This window comes from Cydia pomonella, chromosome 11 (genome assembly GCF_033807575.1).
Source record: "Cydia pomonella isolate Wapato2018A chromosome 11, ilCydPomo1, whole genome shotgun sequence".
NCBI lineage: Eukaryota > Metazoa > Arthropoda > Insecta > Lepidoptera > Tortricidae > Cydia > Cydia pomonella.
The window spans coordinates 10,979,698-11,002,764 of NC_084713.1; the positions used below are offsets into that span (position 1 = coordinate 10,979,698).

The 23,067-nt window shown below is 35.1% G+C and overlaps 1 protein-coding gene across 6 annotated transcripts in view; it reads right to left on the reverse strand.

Moving 5' to 3' along the window:
* Positions 1–8,241: 8,241 nt before the first annotated feature.
* LOC133522825 (transcription factor collier) overlaps positions 8,242–23,067 on the reverse strand; it is a 73,722-nt gene continuing 58,896 nt past the window's right edge. Inside the window, exons 8-16 of one of the 6 annotated variants that reach the window (XM_061858289.1) lie at positions 22,669–22,750; positions 18,288–18,405; positions 12,949–13,106; positions 12,480–12,606; positions 11,436–11,527; positions 11,115–11,289; positions 10,544–10,675; positions 9,607–9,900; positions 8,242–9,253 (exon numbers count right to left, since the gene is read on the reverse strand). In XM_061858289.1, the coding sequence (XP_061714273.1) occupies positions 9,252–9,253; positions 9,607–9,900; positions 10,544–10,675; positions 11,115–11,289; positions 11,436–11,527; positions 12,480–12,606; positions 12,949–13,106; positions 18,288–18,405; positions 22,669–22,750 (1,180 nt within the window). In that variant the 3' untranslated portion in view covers positions 8,242–9,251. Of the gene's footprint in view, positions 9,254–9,606; positions 9,901–10,543; positions 10,690–11,114; positions 11,290–11,435; positions 11,528–12,479; positions 12,607–12,948; positions 13,107–18,260; positions 18,406–22,668; positions 22,751–23,067 lie in introns of all 6 variants that reach the window. The other 5 variants (XM_061858287.1, XM_061858290.1, XM_061858288.1 and 2 more) reach the window with 5 other exon arrangements.

Here is a 23,067-nt window from a genome sequence, read left to right on the forward strand (position 1 = left end):
ATTCCAGACATTCATCTAAATTTAAAATGTTCCCACTACGCTCGTATGATTTTTGAAACTAACTTTTGTCTGCTGGCCGTCCCGTCGAGGCGTTAGTTTAGAAAAGTCCATACCGCAATCAGAGATATGTAAATATATAAGAATGTCAATCTCGATTAAATCAGAGAGATATATTAAAAGCAATGTCATCTATATTGTACTAGACAACTATACGTATATATACGTACATACGTACTTAGAAATTAATTAAAAGGCACCACTAGCGACATCTGCTGTAAGAGTGTTTGTTACACTTCTTAAACGGCTGCCGGAGTTCCAATTCCAAGTCATGTTGGAAATTAACTAGCAACGATGCGCTATCCCATACTAAATAAATTTTGTATCAAGCAGAAATGTCTGCAAAAGGCAGCCAGTATAGACATGAAAGCGCGACGTCACTAAGTAGTAAGTTGTTTACAAGTGTTAAATTAGAAGAAGTTTTGTTTTTATTTCTGTGCTCTAAATCTATATTTCTAATAATAGCATGTTCTATGAAAGTTGAATATGGTGAAAAAGTCCTTACTATTTACCTGTCCCTGTCGCAACGAACTGGGTTTTATTAGCGTCTATCCATATTCAAATAGTCTGTTTTTGTTTCCAACAAGTTATATTCACAACACGACGGGCCTATATTATATTAGTACCTACTAATACCGGGAACCGGGATATTTCGATAATTATTTTTAGAAAAACAACACTTTCACATTATCGTAGCCATATATAGTGCTTTTCATCAGAGAAGGGTCCTTATGCTACATGTGCATATTGAAGACTTTTCTGATGGAAAGCCATACGTCGAAAAGTTGTTAAAAAACCTCGGATTCCAGACACTAAATCGATACTGAGCCCTAGTCTAACGTTGCGCTACTTTGGATGCTGACTGTACCTGTTAAAATCTTAAGGGACCCACTGATTACCAGAGGGCCTACCGCGAACCACGATAGGCTTGTTGCCTCTCTGTCGCAATAGTAAATTCGTACGTAAGTGTGACAGTATGTACCTGTACCTATGTAGTTGTTAGAATAGGAGCGATGTGACATAAAATAGGTAGTAGAAGTAGTTTGGAAGAGCCAAAATGCGCGGGTACTTGTAATCAAATGAAAGTTAGTAACAAATATATAAAAAAGTCGTATTATTTAGTATCTAAATGATATTACGCTACGACCGTTTTACATATTTTCTTATGACTATATGGGCTGTATAGGCTTAGGAATGAGGGAAATTACAATTCGATATGCGTTGACAATTTTCCTATTCAAGTAGTAAAAAAAAATAAAAAATTATAGGACTTTATTACACAAATTGACTAAGTCCCACGGTAAGCTCAATAAGGCTTGTGTTGAGGGTACTTAGTAAGTAACAAATTTCAATCATTATAAGTTAATAAATGAAACATTGTACTATTTTTTCCAATAAAGCATCAATTTCTAATTTGTTTCCTTTTCTATCCGATATCTTAAGAAAACTAGATACATGTCCCAATGGTCTGCTATGCTGACGCTAAATAATCAATCGACAAAATAAAAAATAAAATAAAATATCAAAAAATATTCATACGTACATATGCTCGACGTGCATCAATTCAGCAAGACCACATGACGAGTGAAGTATCAAAACACCCCAACTTGTTATACTTTATTGCGCATGTTCTGTGTGTAGGTATGTGTATGGATCAGACAGTGAGACGCAAAACAAAGTGCTACAATTAAGTCGCGAGCCGCTCGGGCAGAGTTCAACAGTTTTTCCCTCGTAATTCTATTACATTATTAACTTACACCGTGTAAAAGAAGTAGGGGTGGGATGAGTCGATATTTGTTTACCTTTTTTATTAATATTCAATTTTGTAATTTTACATGTAACATAAACCTGGTTTTTCTTTTTAACAAAGCATTTACACTACATTTAGTACACTATTGTGTGTATTTATTGTATTGTTGTAATTTTAAACTATACTTAACGTAAAACCCCCTACTACCATACCTAATGCCAAAAAAATCTATGTCATGCCAAACATGCCTTACATCATTTGATACTCCTCAAACTGCTGCTCCTATTTCTATATCATATATAGCTAAGAACCACCGCAAGGAAACTCGCCTTCACGTAAAAAAAAACGCATCAAAATCGATACATCCATTGGAGAGCCACAGTGCCGCAAACAGAGATATTCGCGTCAACACCCCTCTTTTTGCGTCGGGGGTTAAAAACAGTGAGTACAATCGAATTTTGCGGGTATTTCTTTCGATTCGATCGGAAAGACTGACTGAACTGAGATTTTTTTCACCTTTTACCACTGGGAACAGTGGGAACAACTGAAAAAAAATCCCACTAGTTACCACCAAGGTGTTGGTGGTTGATTGGCTGGGATTTAGTTTTATAATGTTCAATATTGATAAAAAAAAACCTATACAAATAATAAATGCAAAGATTTCACGCAAAATAAATATTTGTCTCTAGTGGGTAAAATAGTAGTATCTTTCATATATAAATTCTTGACTGAACTGTCAAATCGAAGTTCGTTATTTCCATATTATTTATTTGGAATCTCTTTCGTTTTGTACTTGTGTTTTATTGTGATAAGCTTTAGCTTAGCTAATTAGAACTTAAACCTAAATTGTTACAATATAGGTACCTTAAGTAAACATTAGTGAAAAAGTGATGAAGAAAGATTTAATATCTTTCTTGTTGTGTTTTTCCGTCTAAAATATTCTTACTCTTGCGGTAAAAAAATATATTTATTCGTGCTATAAATATATTTTTTTACCGCATCACAATATTAACAACTCGTGCTATTGATTTCCTTGCTACGCTCAAGATTCTAAATCAGATTAATTCGCCACGCATGTGAATCCATTATAGGATATTTTGCTTGCATGGGCCTCAAAATAAGCACACAAAGAAATATCGAACTTTGCCCTCTTGTTGCACTAATAAGTATTTTCTAGAATATCTTACATTCAAAACAAGTTTCCCGAATCTATCGAATACAAATTTATCGAATTCACACCAGCTGTAAACGATGAAAATTTGAATATACCTACTCGTAATCTAACTTATTTGCCTCTACTATAATCAATAAAGATAGGCAGATTAATGTCGGGCGCGTTTTCGGCCTACTATCTCAAAACGTGCAGTACAGAGAGTACTTATCTGGATATCATCACGTTATTTTGATTTTCTGTTGAATAAAGGCGAGTCTGTTAAATTTACCGGGATGAAAAGAATTACTCTGCGCACTTTGTATAAATTAAATAGTTGACGATCGTTATATAAATTCATATATATTAGCGTAAGACTGCATCGTCCGTCCAGTGGCGCCCTCAATAGTAGAATGTGTTTTCTAATAAACCAATCAATTTTTGTTTAATCCAGTATATTAATGTTGTTGTCCTACTCATTACATAATAGCTCATAGAACCTAAATTTTATTAAGTCATACCGTATGGTAAAGTTGCCACGTTTGACGGTACGATATAAAAGCCTTAAACAGGATAAAAATATACAAACGTTTTCTTATTCTATCGATACATTCATCGACACTCCGCCGCCCTAGCGCTGCGGCGGGCGCCGTCTCCGCGCAAAGATCGCTAGCTGAAAACTTTTAATACTTTAACTCGACTCACTCAATTTCGCCAACGCTTCGTTGACACGGTGCGATATCGCTTTAAAACTGTTATACGACTAGCCTAAACTTTATTTCAATACTTTTATAATGTTTTCGACGAATAATTATGAAACTCAACAAGAGCTTAATACTTACTTACATACGTTCCAATGCTGGTGAATAAGATTGACGGGGATTTAGTTTCCTTACGAATCGAAAATTATTATTATTTACTAACTACGTTGTTGAACTCATGCGAATATCATATATCAAGTGTAATTTAGAGCACAGGTCATCATATAATGGACATGTCAACTAACAAAGTTTTAAAATATGTATGTCACTTTATTGCACATAAACAAATTAACATAAAAGAGACAAAAAATATGATATGTACAAAGGCGAACTTATCCCTAAAAGGGATCTATTCCAGCTAACCTTTGAGAAAATGCGAAAGGATCAAACACTAACAGGTGAAAGACAAATCAATATGAACAGCAGCAATATGAGAATATTGGACACACATAAAAGTAGGACGAGAGCAATAAATAGTAAGTAATAAATAAAATAAATATGAAGGCTTTTACAAGCATAACGAATCAACGAGGTCTCAGATGTCAATAGCCGTTGAGACATTTGGCAGACCGTGTCAACGATATAGACAATCAGATATACGAACATCTAAATAGTTATCCAGACCTCTTTATCAATGAAGTAAATTAATAAAATGCGTTAAAAAACTACACGCTTCAAAAACGTTCAAACTTAAAAACCTTGAAAAATGGCAAATGTAGAAACAAAATAAACCCCCATCACGACACGACAAATTGATGTCATCCATCCCTTTCTCGCTAACAGTCGCAACATATCACACGCGCACGTCCTCGACATTTTTCCTCTATATATTATTAATACATAAGTACACTCGGACGTACTACTTCCACTCGCGAAAATAGATCGCGCCATCCTTTTCCATATTGTTGGGTCTAGTTTTCCCAAGCGACCGTGCCCCGAGGGTAAAACTCCCAAGGGTCGGTATTGACTCTACTATAGAAGGAAAGTTATCTGTACACCTATTGTCGGCCACCCCCTGCCTCCTTCCACCCCTTCTTTCTTACGCGTTTTACGTTGTATGTTTGCGAAGGCTCACGGGCTTAAATTAGACGTGTCTGATATCTGTATTGCGATGAACACTTGTTGAACTCAATTCTATTGTTTATAAATTTGATTTAATTCAATAAACGACATGCCCTGTTATATTTTCAGAGACTGAATGTCTTTCTTTGGAGAGTCCCGGCAAACTCGACCGAATTTCGCCCTCCCATACAAACGGAGTTTCGTTCTCATTTTAAAACTACGTTGGATTGTCTTTGCACATACAATGACATGAGGTATAACTAGTCCTAAAAAAAAAATAAAAAAAAAATTGTCCTGTAATTAGTTTATATAGCTTTATTTTATAAAACAAACGAAATATAGCAAAAACAAGTTTTGTATGAAAAACTTAAATTCGCTGTATTGTTTAACTTTGTTATCTGAAGCTACATAAACTAATTATAGGACACAAATTAATTAAATAGGTATAGGTAGGTATAGGATTATCCTATTGTAATACAAAGTTTCAGAGCAATCTAGCTGGTTGTTTTAAAACGCGAGCGTATCTACGTTTGTATGGAGAACCGAGCTTGCTTGAGACCCTAAGTCTACGTTACGAAGTTTTTCTTCACTATTCTACCACCTTACTAAACTATGTTATAACTTTCATTAATGTTAGGAACGTGAAAGAAAATTCTATTAAGAAAAGCTCACCTGAATTTGCTTCATGTTTACATAGTACAAATGAATTCAGAATTCAGATAAATGAAGGGTTCAAATAAACATTCAGATTTTATAAAATTTGATATGTACACCATAATAATCTCTGTGAATCGCACTTCCACTGATATATTTGTGTTAGAGTGTTAAGAGTCTGCAGCACGCTCGGTTCTCCATACAAACGTAGTTAGACTTTCATCTTATAACGACCAGGGATATTGCTCTGAAACTTTGTAAAACAACACGATAAGATATATAAATAGTTTATGTAGCTTCAGTTAAAAAAAAATTAACGAATTGAAGTTTTTGCTCTATTTCTTTTGTTTTATAAGTTGGAGCTATATAAAATAATTACAGGCATAAATAATTAATAACTAGATATACCTCATGTCATTGTATGTGCAAAGTATCATTCATTACAACCCAACACGTAGTTTTGAAATGAGAACGAAACTCCGTTTGTAGGGTGAAATTAGGCCGAGTTTGCTGCGGACTCTTAAAATTAATATTATGTTGAAACTTTATCTTATTTTTCACTCTGAATACCGCGACTAACGGTTTTCATACGGACGTTTTTCAATAATCTATAGATTGTTTGGTAGCAAGCAAGGTAATAATAATTCTTTGTAACGAATGATATCAATTGTTAAAAATTGTTCAACATATTTATATGAATTGTAAAATATACTTCTACTTACCTGCAAACCCTCATAATATTTAATCTCAATATGAAGACCCATCGGCCATCAAATAAAGCTTTACTTTTTATTAAAGTACTCTTGTATTCCAAATGATAAGATTTTTATCCTTAACATCCACCGACATTGTAAAGCTAGTTCCACACCGGACGCTAATTTGGTAATGCGCGACATCGCCACGCGACGGGCACGTGCCGCGGCCACGCGACGCTGACGCTACAGGCCGATTTGTTCACTTTACTTGTTTATCACAAAAGGACAGACAAATATGAACGGGATGACAATCCCGCCCTGTTGTAGTATGATATAGGGCTAGGTACTTTGTTGAACTTATTATTATTGCGATGAGTAACCTCATAACCTGTAGGGCTAAGGGCTGTTGGGGTGGGCTCTTTATCATTTGCCACGTAAGTAAGTAAGTGCGAAAGTGACGGGCATAGTGACAAGCGATAAAAATGGAACCATGCTGCCACTGCTGGAGTGAATCAAAGGACGGTAGACAACGAACGAACAATAATTATTGTTTATTACTTTTCTATAAATGCATCATTTATTGGTGGCCAGTATTAATTGGAGTTTATGAAACCTCTTTACATTGTCTACATAACCTAGTTGTAAAGAAACGGAAAAATTAGCCTCTATGTTAAGTACTTACCTATTTTAGTTAATTTGGTTTTATTTTTAGGTGGTGCGGTAAATTGATTTTGTGTTGAATTGCTCTTTTTAAGAATGTAGTAACCTGAATTATGGTAACGCCATAAGTTCTAACAACAATAAAGAAGAAAACAAGAACTGAATTTATGAATAAGCTAACAATAAGATGACTCCTACCAAATACGCCACAACATCCGGCGCGGCGCGTGCACCACACACGGCGACAAACTACTCATTAACAATATTGTTCCGTAATCTAGTTACATTCCGGCCGGTGTGCGCGTGGCCTTATCGAATTTCAATTAACTTGAAACGTTAATCTATGATTAACTTTTGATTGTGATGGTAGAAAAAATGGGCTTCTATTGCTATCTAATGCCTACCGACCTTTATGACCTTAACAGGTACCATTTTAATAGCCTCTTAAGACTAGTAATAGGTACACTTTTATACAGGTACATACTCACGGAGCTGACCGTTTAAAAATGTTCAATATTTTCCTAATATATTTTAATTCCTTCTGTATCCATTTCACAAAAAAAAAATTGAACGTCCATTTATTTATCACACCCCTAATTCAATGCTAAATTATCATAATTTCTATTTATGAACAAAGAGACTCGGAGCCATTTTAATGCTAATACACAAGTAATACGATCCCCATTCTTTAGTAGTACAATTAGGAGTAGAGATAAACCTGTGCATTATCTAGTTAGAGACACAATGCACCCTTGTGCACAAAAATTGTTAGTATAATATTTCAAGGGGGCCGAATGTACCATATGGGAGATATGCTTTAAAATGACGCGAGACTGTGATGGATGGGTTGGTGTTTTGAATTATATGGGCCATTAAAATTATGTTTTGTTTATAATAATTCTTATTATAAAATGACAACGCTGTCCACCCAGCAAACACCGCTTAAAGAAGAAGAGGAATAGGACTGTTAAATTATAATAATTGAACAGTTCAATCAAATATTTGTAAATACCTACACATAATAAACAAAGAACGCGTTCAGAGTGTCGTTTGACTTGGCCTTGGCTTTGGTCAAACGTAAATTAATCTTACACAATTACCTACAAAATTTGACATTTCTGCAAGCTGACTTGACCTGTCAGTCAAATACCTTTATAACCAATTTGCTAAGCATGATGTAACATAACTAGTGAAGATCCGTGTAAGAAAAGAAACATTTTTTGGCGCGATTTTTTTTCTTTGATGTAGGTCCTCCAAGTCAGCCAACCCTCCATACAAAGGCCAAAAAATTTTCATCTCAAAAAATGCTTTTTCGATTTTTTCCTAATAAGAACTTGATACTGATTATGCCCTACAACGGATCCCCAATATTTTTTTTACACCTATTGCATGGGATGCTTTTAATGATATAATTGTGTGCTACATCTATTTATATGTGTTTGAATAAAACCATTGTGTAAGTATAGATAACTTTAATTTTGTATTTCGTGATAATTTGTCTCCTGAACGATTACAATGTACAAATCTTACTCGATACAGATAAACAATATACGTGACTACTTATTTCTTATTCGGAAAGAAAATCCATGAAAATCTCCCACACTGCAGGAGCTCTAAAGGAAAATTATATTTTTCGTATACATTGTCCTCAACTTAGACTTTTTCGTTGTTTTTTTTTTTTACCGCTCCGTAATTCCATTATGTGGATACATTAGCAAACAGGATATGTTTTGTTTCGATTTATAGATATGATCAACATTCATGTAGGTTTACTCAGTAGACAATTTTTGTTGTATATTTTTTCTCGCAGAATACTTTTTTTTTTAACGACGAGACTGTTTGCATTAATAAACGATTAGAAAAATGTCACGAAATAAACCTACCGAATAGTATTTTAAGATTTACTCACGAAGTCACATTCACAAAACCTAAAGCCATGAATTGAAATTAGTTCTAATAATAAGAAAATTTATACATGGATTACAGCAAAATTTACAACGTTTCTTACAATAAATATATCACAGATGTTACAAAAACAAGACATACGATACAATCTTTCTGGTATTCTGGATGCGGTGCCCGAGACTTGAGCAGGTTATTGACTTAATTTTACTTCGGGCATCTGTTTTTATTTATATAAAATCTACATTGTTTTTTCTGATCTAGCAAAGAAACTAATAAGTGTGAGTTGATTATTCTACTATTTACATATAATATACAATTTTATTTACAAAAGTCCTCGATTGAAATCAATTTACAGATTACTATTTGGGTATAACAAGTACGCGATGTAACAGGCGACGTTACAAATATGGACCATTATTTACGTTACAGGGTGCGTTTTAGTATTACAGGTTGGGTTACTTGGAGGCTAGTTGCGCCTGTTGCGCGTACTGTTGCGCGCTACACGTCGGCAGCGAGAAGGGGTTTACACTAAAAGGCGATGATACTAGACCTCCCATTCCTGTGGACAATAACATAGAATATAAAAATTACCCGAGATATGTATCTAACAACTTATACATGAGTACAACTTATACACATACACTTCCAGACCATCTCTTTAAACAAACCATATTATAAACCTTGATACGGGGGCACACAAATATATTTTATGTTCGCATCAACAACGAAACAGACAAGGTAATTCAACTTGTAACAGATACCCAATTGTGATTAGGTCACACAGGTCTCTTAGAGTACAACCAGAAAAGCATTACAAGATAAGGAAAAACTAATGTAACAAGAGCAAAATAAAAACCAAGCAAACAAATAATACAAGACAAAAAGCGAATAAAATAAAATAAAACTACTAACACTGAACGGCGAGATGTTGCCAGTTCTGATGATGTTGAAAATTGGCGGCGCGCGGCGGACTCTGCCTGACGACCGCAAAGGCGCTCCTTAGCTTAGTCTCTTTACTCTCCTCCCCTTTCATATCGCTCGCGGTGCATTTTGTATGAGTGTTTGCCGGACAGTCAGCCGAGCTTTTTGAATTCTCGTTTCTTTCACTGTAATGCCCGCTATCTTTCGTGTTATACGCGTTATAGTGGTGATGGTCAGATGATAAATGTCCATTCAGGTTCGCCGGATGATACGGGCCCAGGGACACTGGACGGGATAAAAACAGGGGTTAACACAAAGCGTCGTAGTCAAACAAGCGTGCAAGCGTGGCGAATGTGAACTTAAAGGCTGTGTTGACTCAGTGAGCCCTGAATGACACCTTGGCTAGATCTACTATGTGATAAAATAATTCAAACTCATTGTAGGCAACATTTGTGGTAAGAATTAGTTAACCTTATCTTGCACAAATTATATTTACGATAATACATAGGTACTGTACACTGTAGTGTACACTGTATTATTTTTAACATAATTTAACTAGTATGAAATAACAAAAAAAATAGAACAAGAAAAGAAATTAAGAGACTGACATCAAGCAGCAGAGAAAAGTTAGTCACTGACTATACAAATTTACTTAAGTTACTCACCCAAGTGCTGCCTGAAGAATGCAACATGACCAGGCCCATAGACCCTAGTTTTGCAGAGAGGTGAGATCAGTAGAACTTACGTAATATATTAACTATTCGTTGCAGGTGGTGTTGAAGAATAACTTTGGTGACGAAAGGAAAATCATAACCTTTTTGGAGCGTAAATACTCTTGACCTAGGCAGCGCGGTGCAGATCGGTCGTGATGAGAAGTAGCGTTACAACTACGATTGGTGAGAGAGTCATTGCGTCACATGATACTCACTCGAGGTAGTGTTGAAGAGCGACGTCGGCGGTGCGGGGTAGTGCTGAGGGTGCGGGTAGGACGCGGCGTGGGGGGTAGACGCGGCCGAGCAGTACCGTGGAGACACCGACCCGCCGCTCCTCGCGTACTCCTCTAAAAGAAAAAGCCTGGGGTCAACACGAAATTATCGTTAGGCTTCTGTTGTACTCGCCAACGAGGTTAAACAAAATATTAAATATGAATATAATGATATACTAAATTTATAAAGTGGTAGTAGATACCAGGATTTGCTATAAACCATAAGAAGGTAACAGATTTATAGTTTTGAGATTGAGTTGTCATATATTATACGGTATTGTACATAGCAAATCGTCAATAAATGGAAGACTGAAAGACTGAAAACTCAACTAAGGAGCTGGAGGTAACTACTCCAACAAAAGTTACTCCATTACATAGTAAATGTAATTTAGCAAAAATCGCTTCAATTATGCAAGGTTCATATTGAAATCTGATATTACTTTGATTGTGGATTTTTTCATTGCAACCATCTTCACAATGAAAGTTCTAAGTTATATAAAAACCGATTTCTCACCTTCAGTCCACTGCGATGCTGCCGTATCCTGGACGCTAACAGCTAGCTGGCCCGTGTAGGAATTGAAAGGCATGCTGGCTGGTGGCGACCGAGGAGCGCCCAGACCGAGCTGGTTGTTTCTGGGCATGGAGTATAACGCTTCTGCTAAGTCTGCTGCTCTTTTTAGGATTATTTCCTGGGGAAAAATTAGTGTTTAGAGTGCTGATGAAACAATGCAATTTTCTTATTTATTGGAAATGCTCATGTTTTAGACTTTTATTGTGTAATATTCTTCGATAATAAACTTTATAATATTTCCAAAACATGTTTTTGTTAACATACCTTCGGTAACTTCTCCGGGTCGCCAGGATGCCTCGGTATGAGCTTCTGTAGCCTCTGAAACCCGTAATCTATCGTCGGTTCGTTCAGCGCTGCTATGCGGAACAAGAAAAACAGAATCAATCATTAGTTAGCCCACTACCAAATGAAAGCCTAATTGATGGATCGTGCAAGATTGCGTTAGAGTTGCCGAATTACTGTTTTTTGGTGAAGATTTTTGTTTTGCTAAAATTGGGAAAGTATTTATTTGTATGCCGTTGATTGATGGGGCGAAGGTTTGGATGTATACACCGTAGGCTGGTAAGACCCGACAGATTTTAATCACGCATTCTTGAGGCTATAAGGAGCAAAAAAAATTATGTGAGTTTTGGTCAAGTTCTACAATAAAAATGCTGAAAAATATATGTTTTGCGTTTTCTGCTCACGGTATTTCTTTTTACATCTTGGCGAAAAAAACATTAAACAAATAAGTAATGTTTGTTTTTATTTACAGATAAAAATTCCGAGTTTCCTTTACAACGTCACTGTCTGTCAGTAGGTATGTCTAAACCAAGTCACATAGTGGCAGGATCGCAGCCAAAAGGCGTTTTTCACCACGTTATTACAGAAACAATTTTTTACAAGAACTGTCATTATCTTAAAAACAAGACCGATTTCAGAAAAAATTGTATGACATTTAGGTCTCAAAATACAGTCAATAATACACCTTTAAAATCTGGCGGGTTTTACCAGCCTTGTATATTTAGACTGTACAGTACAAGAATATGTTTTCAAGCTTATCGATGCTCGGGATGGATAATATTTTCCTAATATATTTAAATATTTCCTTAAGAACACACAGCTCAATATATTAAGGCTTAACCAGAAGATCTAATGCAGATATATTAAAAGAGTGGAAGTATCCTTAATACCCACAAACTGAAGGAGCTTCAGAATCGACTGATCTTAAGCAAATCTATTAAGTAAAAGGGATATAGTCAGAATAAACAGCACTGATTATATATGTCTAAGCAGGAGATCAGAGGACATAAAGTGTGAATTACTCACAAACATAAACGAATCTTCCCGGCGCCCCCTTACAGAACTGCTTGCTCTTGTACGATAGCGTCACTTCCACGACGCCAGGTATGTGTCTCGGCGGCGTCTGCACCCGGATCGCGTGCGACGTTATTAACTGATGAAGATAATTTTATCGTCAATATTATGGAAAATATAGCTAAGTAGCATCGTAAAAAATGCTTATGATTAGGGGAAGCGATACTGAAGACTTAGCATTAACTAAGAAAATAAAGTACAAGCTTAAACTTATTGGAACTAATATGTTAAATTGTTAATTATGAGGCTTTTCATATTATGTAATATGACATTCATGTGTTCCCCAATGCCTTGTTTTGGTTGCTAACCAATTTTAATAATGGTGAAGAGTTTTTATCTTATAGCGTTAATATTAGGCGTTAAAGTTTCAACGTTACCAAATTTATGCTATGCAACACATTTTAAGGCTAAAAAAGCTCACCTCACTCCAAACCAGCATCGTCCCGAAAACGACCTGCAATCCATCGAAGAAGTTGTCCCCTACGATGATGACCGTTGAGCCGCCTGACGTCCACCCCTCACTGGGTGAAATCGCTTTTATGCACGGAGTCGCCACAGGCAGCGGGGGATATAGACCCGCTGTGGAATAATTATACTTGGTAAATAATAATCAAAATTGTTAAAGTGGGATAAAGTTAAGGTTGGATAGGTATTGATGGAATACTTGGAATGTAAGAAAAAATATTGAAGTTGATCACTTAGTAGTTTTTTTTAGTATTAGGAAGAATGTAAGTGATTTTGTTGTGTATTTTTATAAAAACAAAATACTTTTGAAAAATTAGTCACAGCAAATATGTTACAATTATATTTTGCTTTCATAACATAAGTAATATAAACTTTGTATTAAAGCGATTTTCAATATTAAGACACTTTAAGATTGTTTACGTTTTTCGGTTTTTTCTAATGCTTAAAAAACTAAGTTTATCTATAGATGGTTAACATTTTGTTTCATACCAACATATTTGACAAAGTATTTTATTTAAATATTTTCAAGGCAAGAAAAAAACGAATCTATAAATTATAGTTCTGTATGAATAAATATGTGTAAGTCTCAGATCATAGAAAGTACTAGATGGCTGACGGAGGCGTGGCGCGTGTCGCCGCGACATGGCCACATCGTGGCCATACCGGCCCGCCATAAGACAGTAGCAAATTAGCTGTCATTGAACAATGTGCGCGTCAATTTTATTGAAATGCCGAATTATAGCGTTATTTTGTGTCGAAATAGGAGTGCATCCAAAAACTATAAGTTACATACCACATGTGAGTACATTTTTTTTCACGTATTAGTCAATAAAACCACACATTTTAACAAATAAATCCAGTGACATATGATTTTTCTGAGTCAGACCATGTCGTCATACAAACGCGTGGCAATTTGTCTATGCATTCTACATTGACGCTTTGGCATGGAAAACTATTTTAGTGTCCTAAGCAACGGCGCAATGCATTAAACCGCTAACGATATTCACAGGGGCATTATTGTTTCTTGGTACGACCGCCAACCGCTGCCTTCACTGACGCCGCGAAATAGAGTGGTGCTCGTGCATATAATTGATCTTTGAGCGTTATCGATAAAAATGTTTGGATATAGTGTGTATCAAAGTAATTATTTTTCAAGTAAAATTTAACAATTATTTTATATGCACCTAATGTTTAATTTAATACTTATTAATTTGGATTAAAAATCGAATAAGTACGCCAAAAAATAAACTGATTTAATTAAGTACAATTTATTTATAACATTATAGTTTATACCTATAAGTATATTTTATTTGAAGCGCTGGTGGCCTAGCGGTAAGAGCGTGCGACTTGCAATCCAGAGGTCGCGGGTTCAAACCCCGGCTCGTACCAATGAGTTTTTCGGAACTTATGTACGAAATATCATTTGATATTTACCAGTCGCTTTTCGGTGAAGGAAAACATCGTGAGGAAACCGGACGAATCCCCACAAAGCCTAGTTTTACCCTCTGGGTTGGAAGGTCAGATAGCAGTCGCTTTCGTAAAAACTAGTGCCTACGCCAAATCTTAGGATTAGTTGTCAAGCGGACCCTAGGCTCCCATGAGCCGTGGCAATATGCCGGGACAACGCAAGGAAGAAGGAAGTATATTTTATTCAGGTTCTTAGCTACGATTCGAATAACTGCACTAGGTATAATCAAATATGTTCATGATTGCAATTTTTTTCAGTTTCCCGAAAAATCCGAGTATAAAAAGAAAAATGGATAAATGCTACATGTAGAGGCCCTAACTGGTTTCCAAGCGAGAAAAGTGTTATTTGTTTGGATCATTTTCATTTATATAACGATAGAATATAAATATGTTTAAAATATACTTAGTCGATCCAAAAGTTCTATCAGAAAGATTTTTACTGATAATTATGATTACTCTTTTCTTATTATTCGTACATATGATTTAAAAGCTTATTTTAATGGTGCATTATACTTACAATATAATTTACTATAACTTGCTTTCGCAGTTCTTCATAACTCTATGTAACATGCTGGAATTGCTTTCGATTGGTGACGAAATATGCTATAATAAACTGAAACTATTTTTTTTTAATGAAACACTGATTTTTACTCCGTTTTGTGAAGTAGAATCCAGACGAGCGCTCGCGTCTAACGACAATCCCAAAGTAAACAATTTAAACAAACATTACATCAAATAATGACTAAAATTTAAACCAATTTGATTAGTTTAGCATAAACAAGTTTTCGCATCATGGTACATGTTTTTTTTTTTTTAATTAAAAGCTTTGTATTACATTTTATCAGTAAAAACCTTTGTGAGAGAACTTATGGATTAACTAATATACCTTACACGTACCTTAAAATTCTTAGCTCGCAAATAAGGTCAAAAATTTAAAGGAATATAAATTAAATCTATGGCAATTATTACTTAAAACAAAAATTTCAAAACTCTTAAGGTCATGTTCAGAATATGTAAAATATCGATAGTTCTATCGAATTGTCCTCACTCTAGTGCCGCCGCTCTAGGCTCCTACACCGCGCGGTTTGGCCAATCACAGCGCGTGAGTTGGTTGTCTGGCCACGCCTTTAATGATGTAGTGGGGGACAGTTGGAGACAGCGAGACTCGTTGAAATTATGCTTCGTTATAAATCTCCTTACTTCTTATATCTATGGTGTAAGTATATCAATGATTTAATCCTAATACCATCCGTTTGTGAACAAATTATTGTTAAGTTTTAGAGCCACCCAACACTAGCCTCTTTTGAGTGTTGGCGTCTAGTCAACTCTACGGCCGCTGCTGCTCGCCGCTACGTTGGCGCAACTGCGCAACAAAAAATATTGACCTTAAATATATTTTCAGTATATTTAAGGGAGTAAAAGAAAGCATAAAATTATATACCATTAAAACTACGATCAACCTAACTAACCCTTCCTGAATTTTAGAAACATTTTAAAGTATTTAAACTCCTTTCCAAACTAAGCAGGAGCATAGGCTGAATGTAAGTACTACAGTACGTCTTACAACTTAAAAGTTGAATAAACGCCAGACCACTAAAACTCATTCCGTCCTATTTGAACGTTTATCTTTGACTGTTTCAGAAAAAGGACAATTGCAGACCGTAAAAGTTGGTTTTACACTGTTGACAAGGACTGAGACACGGTGCAGTGATAATTGAAAACAAGATGTAACCCTACGTGTTAAAGTTAAAGATTGCATGTTATTTAATGGTTGTTATGCCATTGTTGACGTTGTAGTTGGAATGCAAGAAGGTTGTTGCGAGGGGGATACGCGCCGTAAGACAAGGGGGAGAAATCTTGCGAACAAAACGGCGCGGTAATAAAGACGAGAAGAGAAAGTGAATTTAAGGGGACGAAAGAAGATTACGCCCGAGGTTCTTTTTTTAATTTGACTAATAATAAAATCTCTATGTACATCACATGTATGTTGTACATAATATTTGGGAAATGGTATGCATTACGAGTATTAAGACGCATTTTCTGGCTACCGTATAAAATTATAGTCGCGTTTATATAAGTAACAGAAATATCTATTATTATTATTTATTATTTTTAATTAATAAATTAAAAATCAATGAAGCGGCAAAATGCACAATGCATGGTTAAGTATTAATAAAACCTTATAAAGATAACTGATTGATAATGTCGGTTTGCGCAAAATGTTCAAACTGATGTTACTTTATTTATAAGTTTGCTTGGCTGGCATGGGCTTTTTACTCTGGTTTACAAAGTTGAAATTCATCAATTGAACAATGTAAAGGTCATTCTAAACTTGATTTTGGTTTAGCTATTCTTACAGGATACTCAAAAGTAGTCCTAGGCGTTAGCCTGCGATGGGACCTTAAACCAAACTCGAACAAAGATCAAATTAGACAGAAAACTGGCAAGTCTTTACCGAATACATTAAAGGGGGAAACAAAGCGTGAAATTCCGAAGGTTCCGTAGTAAAGCTAACAGAAAGTACTTGTGCAAATTTTCTCGTTCGCACCGCGTAATCCCTTCGAGTCGGTTTCACGCCGTCTGGCCTCTTGGAAACTTTACACGCAAACACAACGTGGAGAGGATTCTTTATATCGCTTTCATTAACACATTTTTTATTTGTTTTACGTCTATTCACAATATCAGATGATAAATACATCCCACGATAAATAGAATATTATAGGATAATATGTATGCTCTTAATGATTATTTATGCATTTGCTACATGAATATCCTCTATTACTGTATCATGTTCATATCATATCATCGACAGGAACCAATAACTGACAATTTTATTTTTATCCGAGAAAATAAAGATAGGCAACCGATATGGAGCTGCAGTATTTCCATAAGAAATCAGATTATTTTATCGGATAAAAAATAAGTTTCCTGTAGGTCACTGGTCTCACAACGTTAATTCGTCATCAAATGTACTATTTGAAGTCGAAGGAAATTAATTACTTAAGTAAATAATTTGCTATAGGTACCGTCTAAGAGTTTGTCTTTTTGGGAGTTGGCATGTCGTTTTTGGCCTTAAATATCTAAAATCAGAGACGCAGAAGCTCACAAAACATTTATTTGTTTATCTTTATAAAATAGTCACAAGAAAGTATTATCACATCATAAAAATTATAACATTTATAACTAAAAGAAAAATAACGACATCATTCTTGTTACAATGTTTTCGCAAACCCTAACCTAATTCATTACTCCAAAACGTTGTATCTGAAAGTTTTTTTTTTCAGAGCATAATTCCGCACTAAATTATCCCTACTTGCTTCATGCTCGCTTCAACACCCCTACCTCCTCCCACCAACTTCTTTGCGAAATGTCTACTTTGATTCCTTGCATACAAATGACTAACTTTATATTATGAATTTTACACTGTTCTGTTTGATCGACTGTGAGTTCATTTAAATTACATATTGACTAGGTATAAGGGTCTTTTGTTTCACTTCATGCGTTTTCTAAGCCAAAAAAAATTGTAGACGTTCGGTCTTCATTTCATTTTTAAGAACATGTTATTTTTTTATTATTAGTGATCACTGCACCACGAAAGGATTTTTAAATGAATATTTCGAAAAATCTGCAATGAAATATGATTATAATTTAATATTATTCATTTTTGTACCTATTCTGATAACAACTTTTTAGTATTCACTTTTCCAAAAGCACTATAAAAATATAACTGGCCAGTATTTAAAACTTGGCAGTTTAATTACTGGTCACAAATTAAATAAAAAATAAAAAACAAAAACGTACAAGTGGTGTCGGATGCGGCGTCAATACCTTCAGTCGGGTCGAGCCGCTTGGCGCGCCGGCCGTGCTTGCTGTTGTTGTGGACGAACATGTTGTCCGATATCGCCAGCAGCGGACCGTCGACCATCACTTGCGTTGATATTACCACCTGGAAGAAAATGCTGATTTAATGAAAATACACATATCGTTGGCTAAGAGTGTCAACCAGCCAATTCCATTTTAGAAAACAGAAATTTGTACCTATTTTTATACTCATTAAAATTAAAAATAAATAAATTTCTAAAATAGATTCAGCAGGTTTACACTTTTAACCGACGATGTACACTGTGGGCTGGTAAAATCCGACAGATTTTAACCACACAGCCTGAGGTCATAAGCATCAATAAATGTTATACGAGTTTTGGTCAAATACGGCAAAAAATAAATTGCGTTTTCTGCATAGGACACCAATAAGTAAAGCTTTTTTCTTTACAGATAAAAATTGCGAGCTTTCTTTAAAATTTTAATGTGACAGTATGTATGTGTCTAAACAAAGTCACATAGTGGCAGCGTCATAGTCAAAAAAGTGTTTTTCACTAAGTTATTACAGAAACAAAATTTCACAGAGTTGACATTATCTCTAAAACAAGACCGATTTCAGAAAACTATGTGTGACATTTTAGTCTCTAAATGCGGTCAAGAATACATCTTTAAAATCTGTCGGGTTTTACCAGCCCACGGTGTATAAAAAATAGGTGTATGAAACACTCTTTACAAAAACGGTCAATTAGGTGGGCTTTCAGGGGATATATTCGATATTGTTTATTGAAACCTCGTGACATCGTTCTTTATGATGAAATTTCGAATATTTTAAACATGCCCATTTAAACCTATTTACGACTCAAAAACGTAACCAATTGTTAATTGCGTTGAACTATACGCTAATTGCGTTTCAATTCTTTGATTATAAAATTAACTTGATTATTTCAGATGGACATTACACCAAAGTATACTTATTAATTATGTAAACATTTGCATCTCCCATTCTTATTTTTCTACCAACATTTATTTCAAACTGAAGTTCAAGATCACAAAAACTACAGTGAACCAAAAATAAAACCCTCGATTGAGTGCGACCGTCGTCTATTTATCACACACCTACACACACATACACGCGGGGCCCGAAAGGGAGAGTCCCTTGGGAGGAGGAGCCAGTGTCTCGGGGCCCAAATGGACGAACTCTTCCAATAGATATGCACTTCCTTGCATCGTGAGGCGGTGTGCGTGCGTTTTGATAGACGGCCAATCGATATGTTTATGTAGTGGATTGTATTGGGGAGGCTTTTAAGTTTGGGTAATGGTAGGTTCACATAATATATACTTACCTACACATCGCATTAATTTCATAATGCTTGAAAATTCAGATGAAACCGTTTTAAAAAAGTTCGTTGACATCAGATATACGATTTATAACTGTTACTTTCTAATAAAATTAATACTAAAGGTGGTTTTCAAACATTTTCTTTCCTACCTATATTAACTGCCTAAACGTATAATATGTACACGTTTGTAACTTTTACACATTAGGATTTCATTTCTAACTGGTGCATTTCCATTCTTACCAAAAATACCTTTCCAGTTCCACACATTATATACATGTATTCTAGACAATCTTACCCTTGAAACGTTGGGGTACGACCACTGAATTATTCAATGACACACAGAAAGCCCATATATACACATAACCATCACACTACTACCAACTATATGTGTATTGTAGTAAGTTCTATATTTGTACAAAGTTTCCGAAGAGGGCACGTAAGACAAATATGTCTTAGCGAACTGAAGCAAATTTGTACTCATAAGTAACTGACTGCACCTTCACCGTGCCGCGTTAGGGGTGTCACTAATTAGTTTCTGCAACTTTAAGTTGGTAACTATGAAATATTATGATTTATTTGCTTTAACGCTCTATGCACTCAATTAAAAGTTAGCAACAAAGGATTTTAGAAAGGGTAATAAACAAGCACTCGTGCAAAGAACAAATAACCAATTATAAAAAATAAGCGAGCACGGTCGGGTTGTAAGTAAATAAATAAACTCGTATAAATAAATTTAATTTCATCCCTCCCCCAAATTGGAGCCGCTTCAAATATTCAAGAGTCGTGAACGCAACCCTTCCTACTCGTACAGTTAAGGGCGATGCTATTGTATGTGACAAGTGAAGAGCGGGCGAGTCAGTACCGTCTTGTATCGTGTGGTACACACTGTCAAATTACAAGCGATTAATTAAACAATATATGTTTTAGTTACCTATAAAATAATATTTTTCATCAATGATTCATCAGACAAAAAGATTGCTCTGTTATACCTCACCTTCAAAACTTTATAGACAAAAGAGCATATTCAAAAATTAACGTACATAGTCTATTGTGCTCGGGGCAAGACAAAAAGTATGCGGATGCCATACAAGTGTTTGTCTTGACCAGGTGACAGTCTTACCTCATCTTACATTATAAAAGAAAGCACGTATGTACCTACCACATTACCAATTACGCACCAATTATACTTCCAGGCTAACATAACTCATATTGAACACTTTTCTTCTTTACAGACAGAAAACTAAATCTGGAAATAAAAAGCTACGTTTTATGTTGATATTTATATGGAAACTAAGGCATCGTTAGCAGACAGTAGTCATTTACTTACAACAAATGAGACTTTCGAAGATTTATCAAATCCAAGCCGCGAAAGCTCGTGACTTAAGACGACTCGAAGCAGACAGTCGTGTAGGAACGCGGCAATTTTTCCTGACGTCTGGTAAACAAGCGACCATTTACCCGTCTACCGTGAATAATTATCGCTCCAGACCTTGGAATCGTGCGTGCCGCAAACTTGGAACCTATTTATTCACTATTTTCTCTAGTTCTCTACTTTCACTAAATTTAAAACGTGACCTCATCCTCTGGACAAAAACTGATGAATCCCATGTCAAGTTACCTCTCGATACTAAATGTTAAAGTAAAGATATTATTTAAATACCTACGTTTTATATGGGTAACATTTTTTCATCACTAAACTACATTAAAAGGTTGCATACTGCATCGGTTGTTTTAACTTGTGTAATTGTGTATAGGTGGGTGTATCACTCGCAACTTAAAACAAAAAAAAGGGGCCAAGTGCGAGTCGGACTCGCCCATGAAGGGTTCCGTACATTTATGACGTATTAAAAAAAAATACTTACTAAATCTCGTTCAAACCAATTTTCGGTGGAAGTTTGCATGGTAATGTATATCATATATATTTTTTAGATTTTTCATTCTGTTATTTTAGAAGTTACAGGGGGCGGGACACACATTTTTTCACTTTGGAAGCGTCTCTCGCGCAAACTATTCAGTTTAGAAAAAAATGATATTAGGAACCTAAATATCATTTTTGAAGACCTATCCACACGTATGGGTTTGATAAAAAAAATTTTTTTTAATTTTATGACGTGTTAACAAAAAACTACTTACTAGATCTCGTTCAAACCAATTTTCGGTGAAAGTTTGCATGGTAATGTATATCATATATTTTTTTTAGATTTTTCATTCTGTTATTTTAGAAGTTACAGGGGGGGGGACACAATTTTTTTCACTTTGGAAGCATCTCTCGCGCAAACTATTCAGTTTAGAAAAAAATGGTATTAGAAACCTAAATATCATTTTTGAAGACCTATCCCCTAACCCCACACGTATGGGTTTGATGAAAAAAGATTTTTTGAGTTTCAGTTCTAAGTATGGGGAACCCCCAAAATTTATTGTTTTTTTTCTATTTTTGTGTAAAAATCCTAATGGGGTTCATAGAATACATCTACTTACCAAGTTTGAACAGTATAGCTCTTATAGTTTCGGAAAAAAATGGCGGTGACATAATCGGACAGACAGACGGACATGACGAATCTAAAAGGGTTCCGTTTTTTGCCATTTGGCTACGGAACCCTAAAAAGTATATGAAAAAGAAATTACCCCAATGGGCGCAAATACTTTTTGGTGGCAGTTTACCAAATCGGTAGCTATATTTAGAATCCTGTAAGTCAAAATGGCAAAAACGGAAATCTTATAGTTTCGTCTTGTCTGTCTGTCCGCTCGTCCGTCCATCTGTTTGTAAAACTTTAAGTTATATTTTAATGAAATTTAGAACGTAGATGTATTTTGTAAGTCACTATCCAATACATAGTTCAGCAGTTAAAACTAAAAAAAATGATATTTTTTTTATGTGTACTCCATACATGTTCCTTTTATAGAATTATAGGTCTTTAGAAATAATATTAGGGTTGCTAAGTGCGTTTTTTGATTTAGTGAATATGTGTGAAACGATGATTATGACGAGATGATGATTATGATTATGATGTGTGACGAGGATTATGTAGGTATGATAATTGATAACTTACTTGAAATCTTCTCATATCTCTAGGGTTGCCGGCATTCTTCAAACAATTTTGATTGCACTTTAAAAAAAACTTCAGGAAAAATCTGAAATAAAGGAAATCAAATTAGCAGTTGCACAATTGTGAATAAAATAGTTGAGTAAACGCTGGTGGTTCGGGTTATGGGTATGCAGACCTTGAATAGAATACTACCAAATATTTAGCTAAAAGAATGCCCTTTTATGTTTATTACAAATCAAATTAGTCAAAAACTCAGGATTCATAATTTAATTTTGAAAATTAAATTGTACAGATAATTACTTGCGAGGTAAATTGGCAACTGCAAAAATCGACAACAATTTAGATAAATTATGAAATATTTTAGATTGTTTCCAATCTTAGCCAAACTCGGCGACCGTTGCA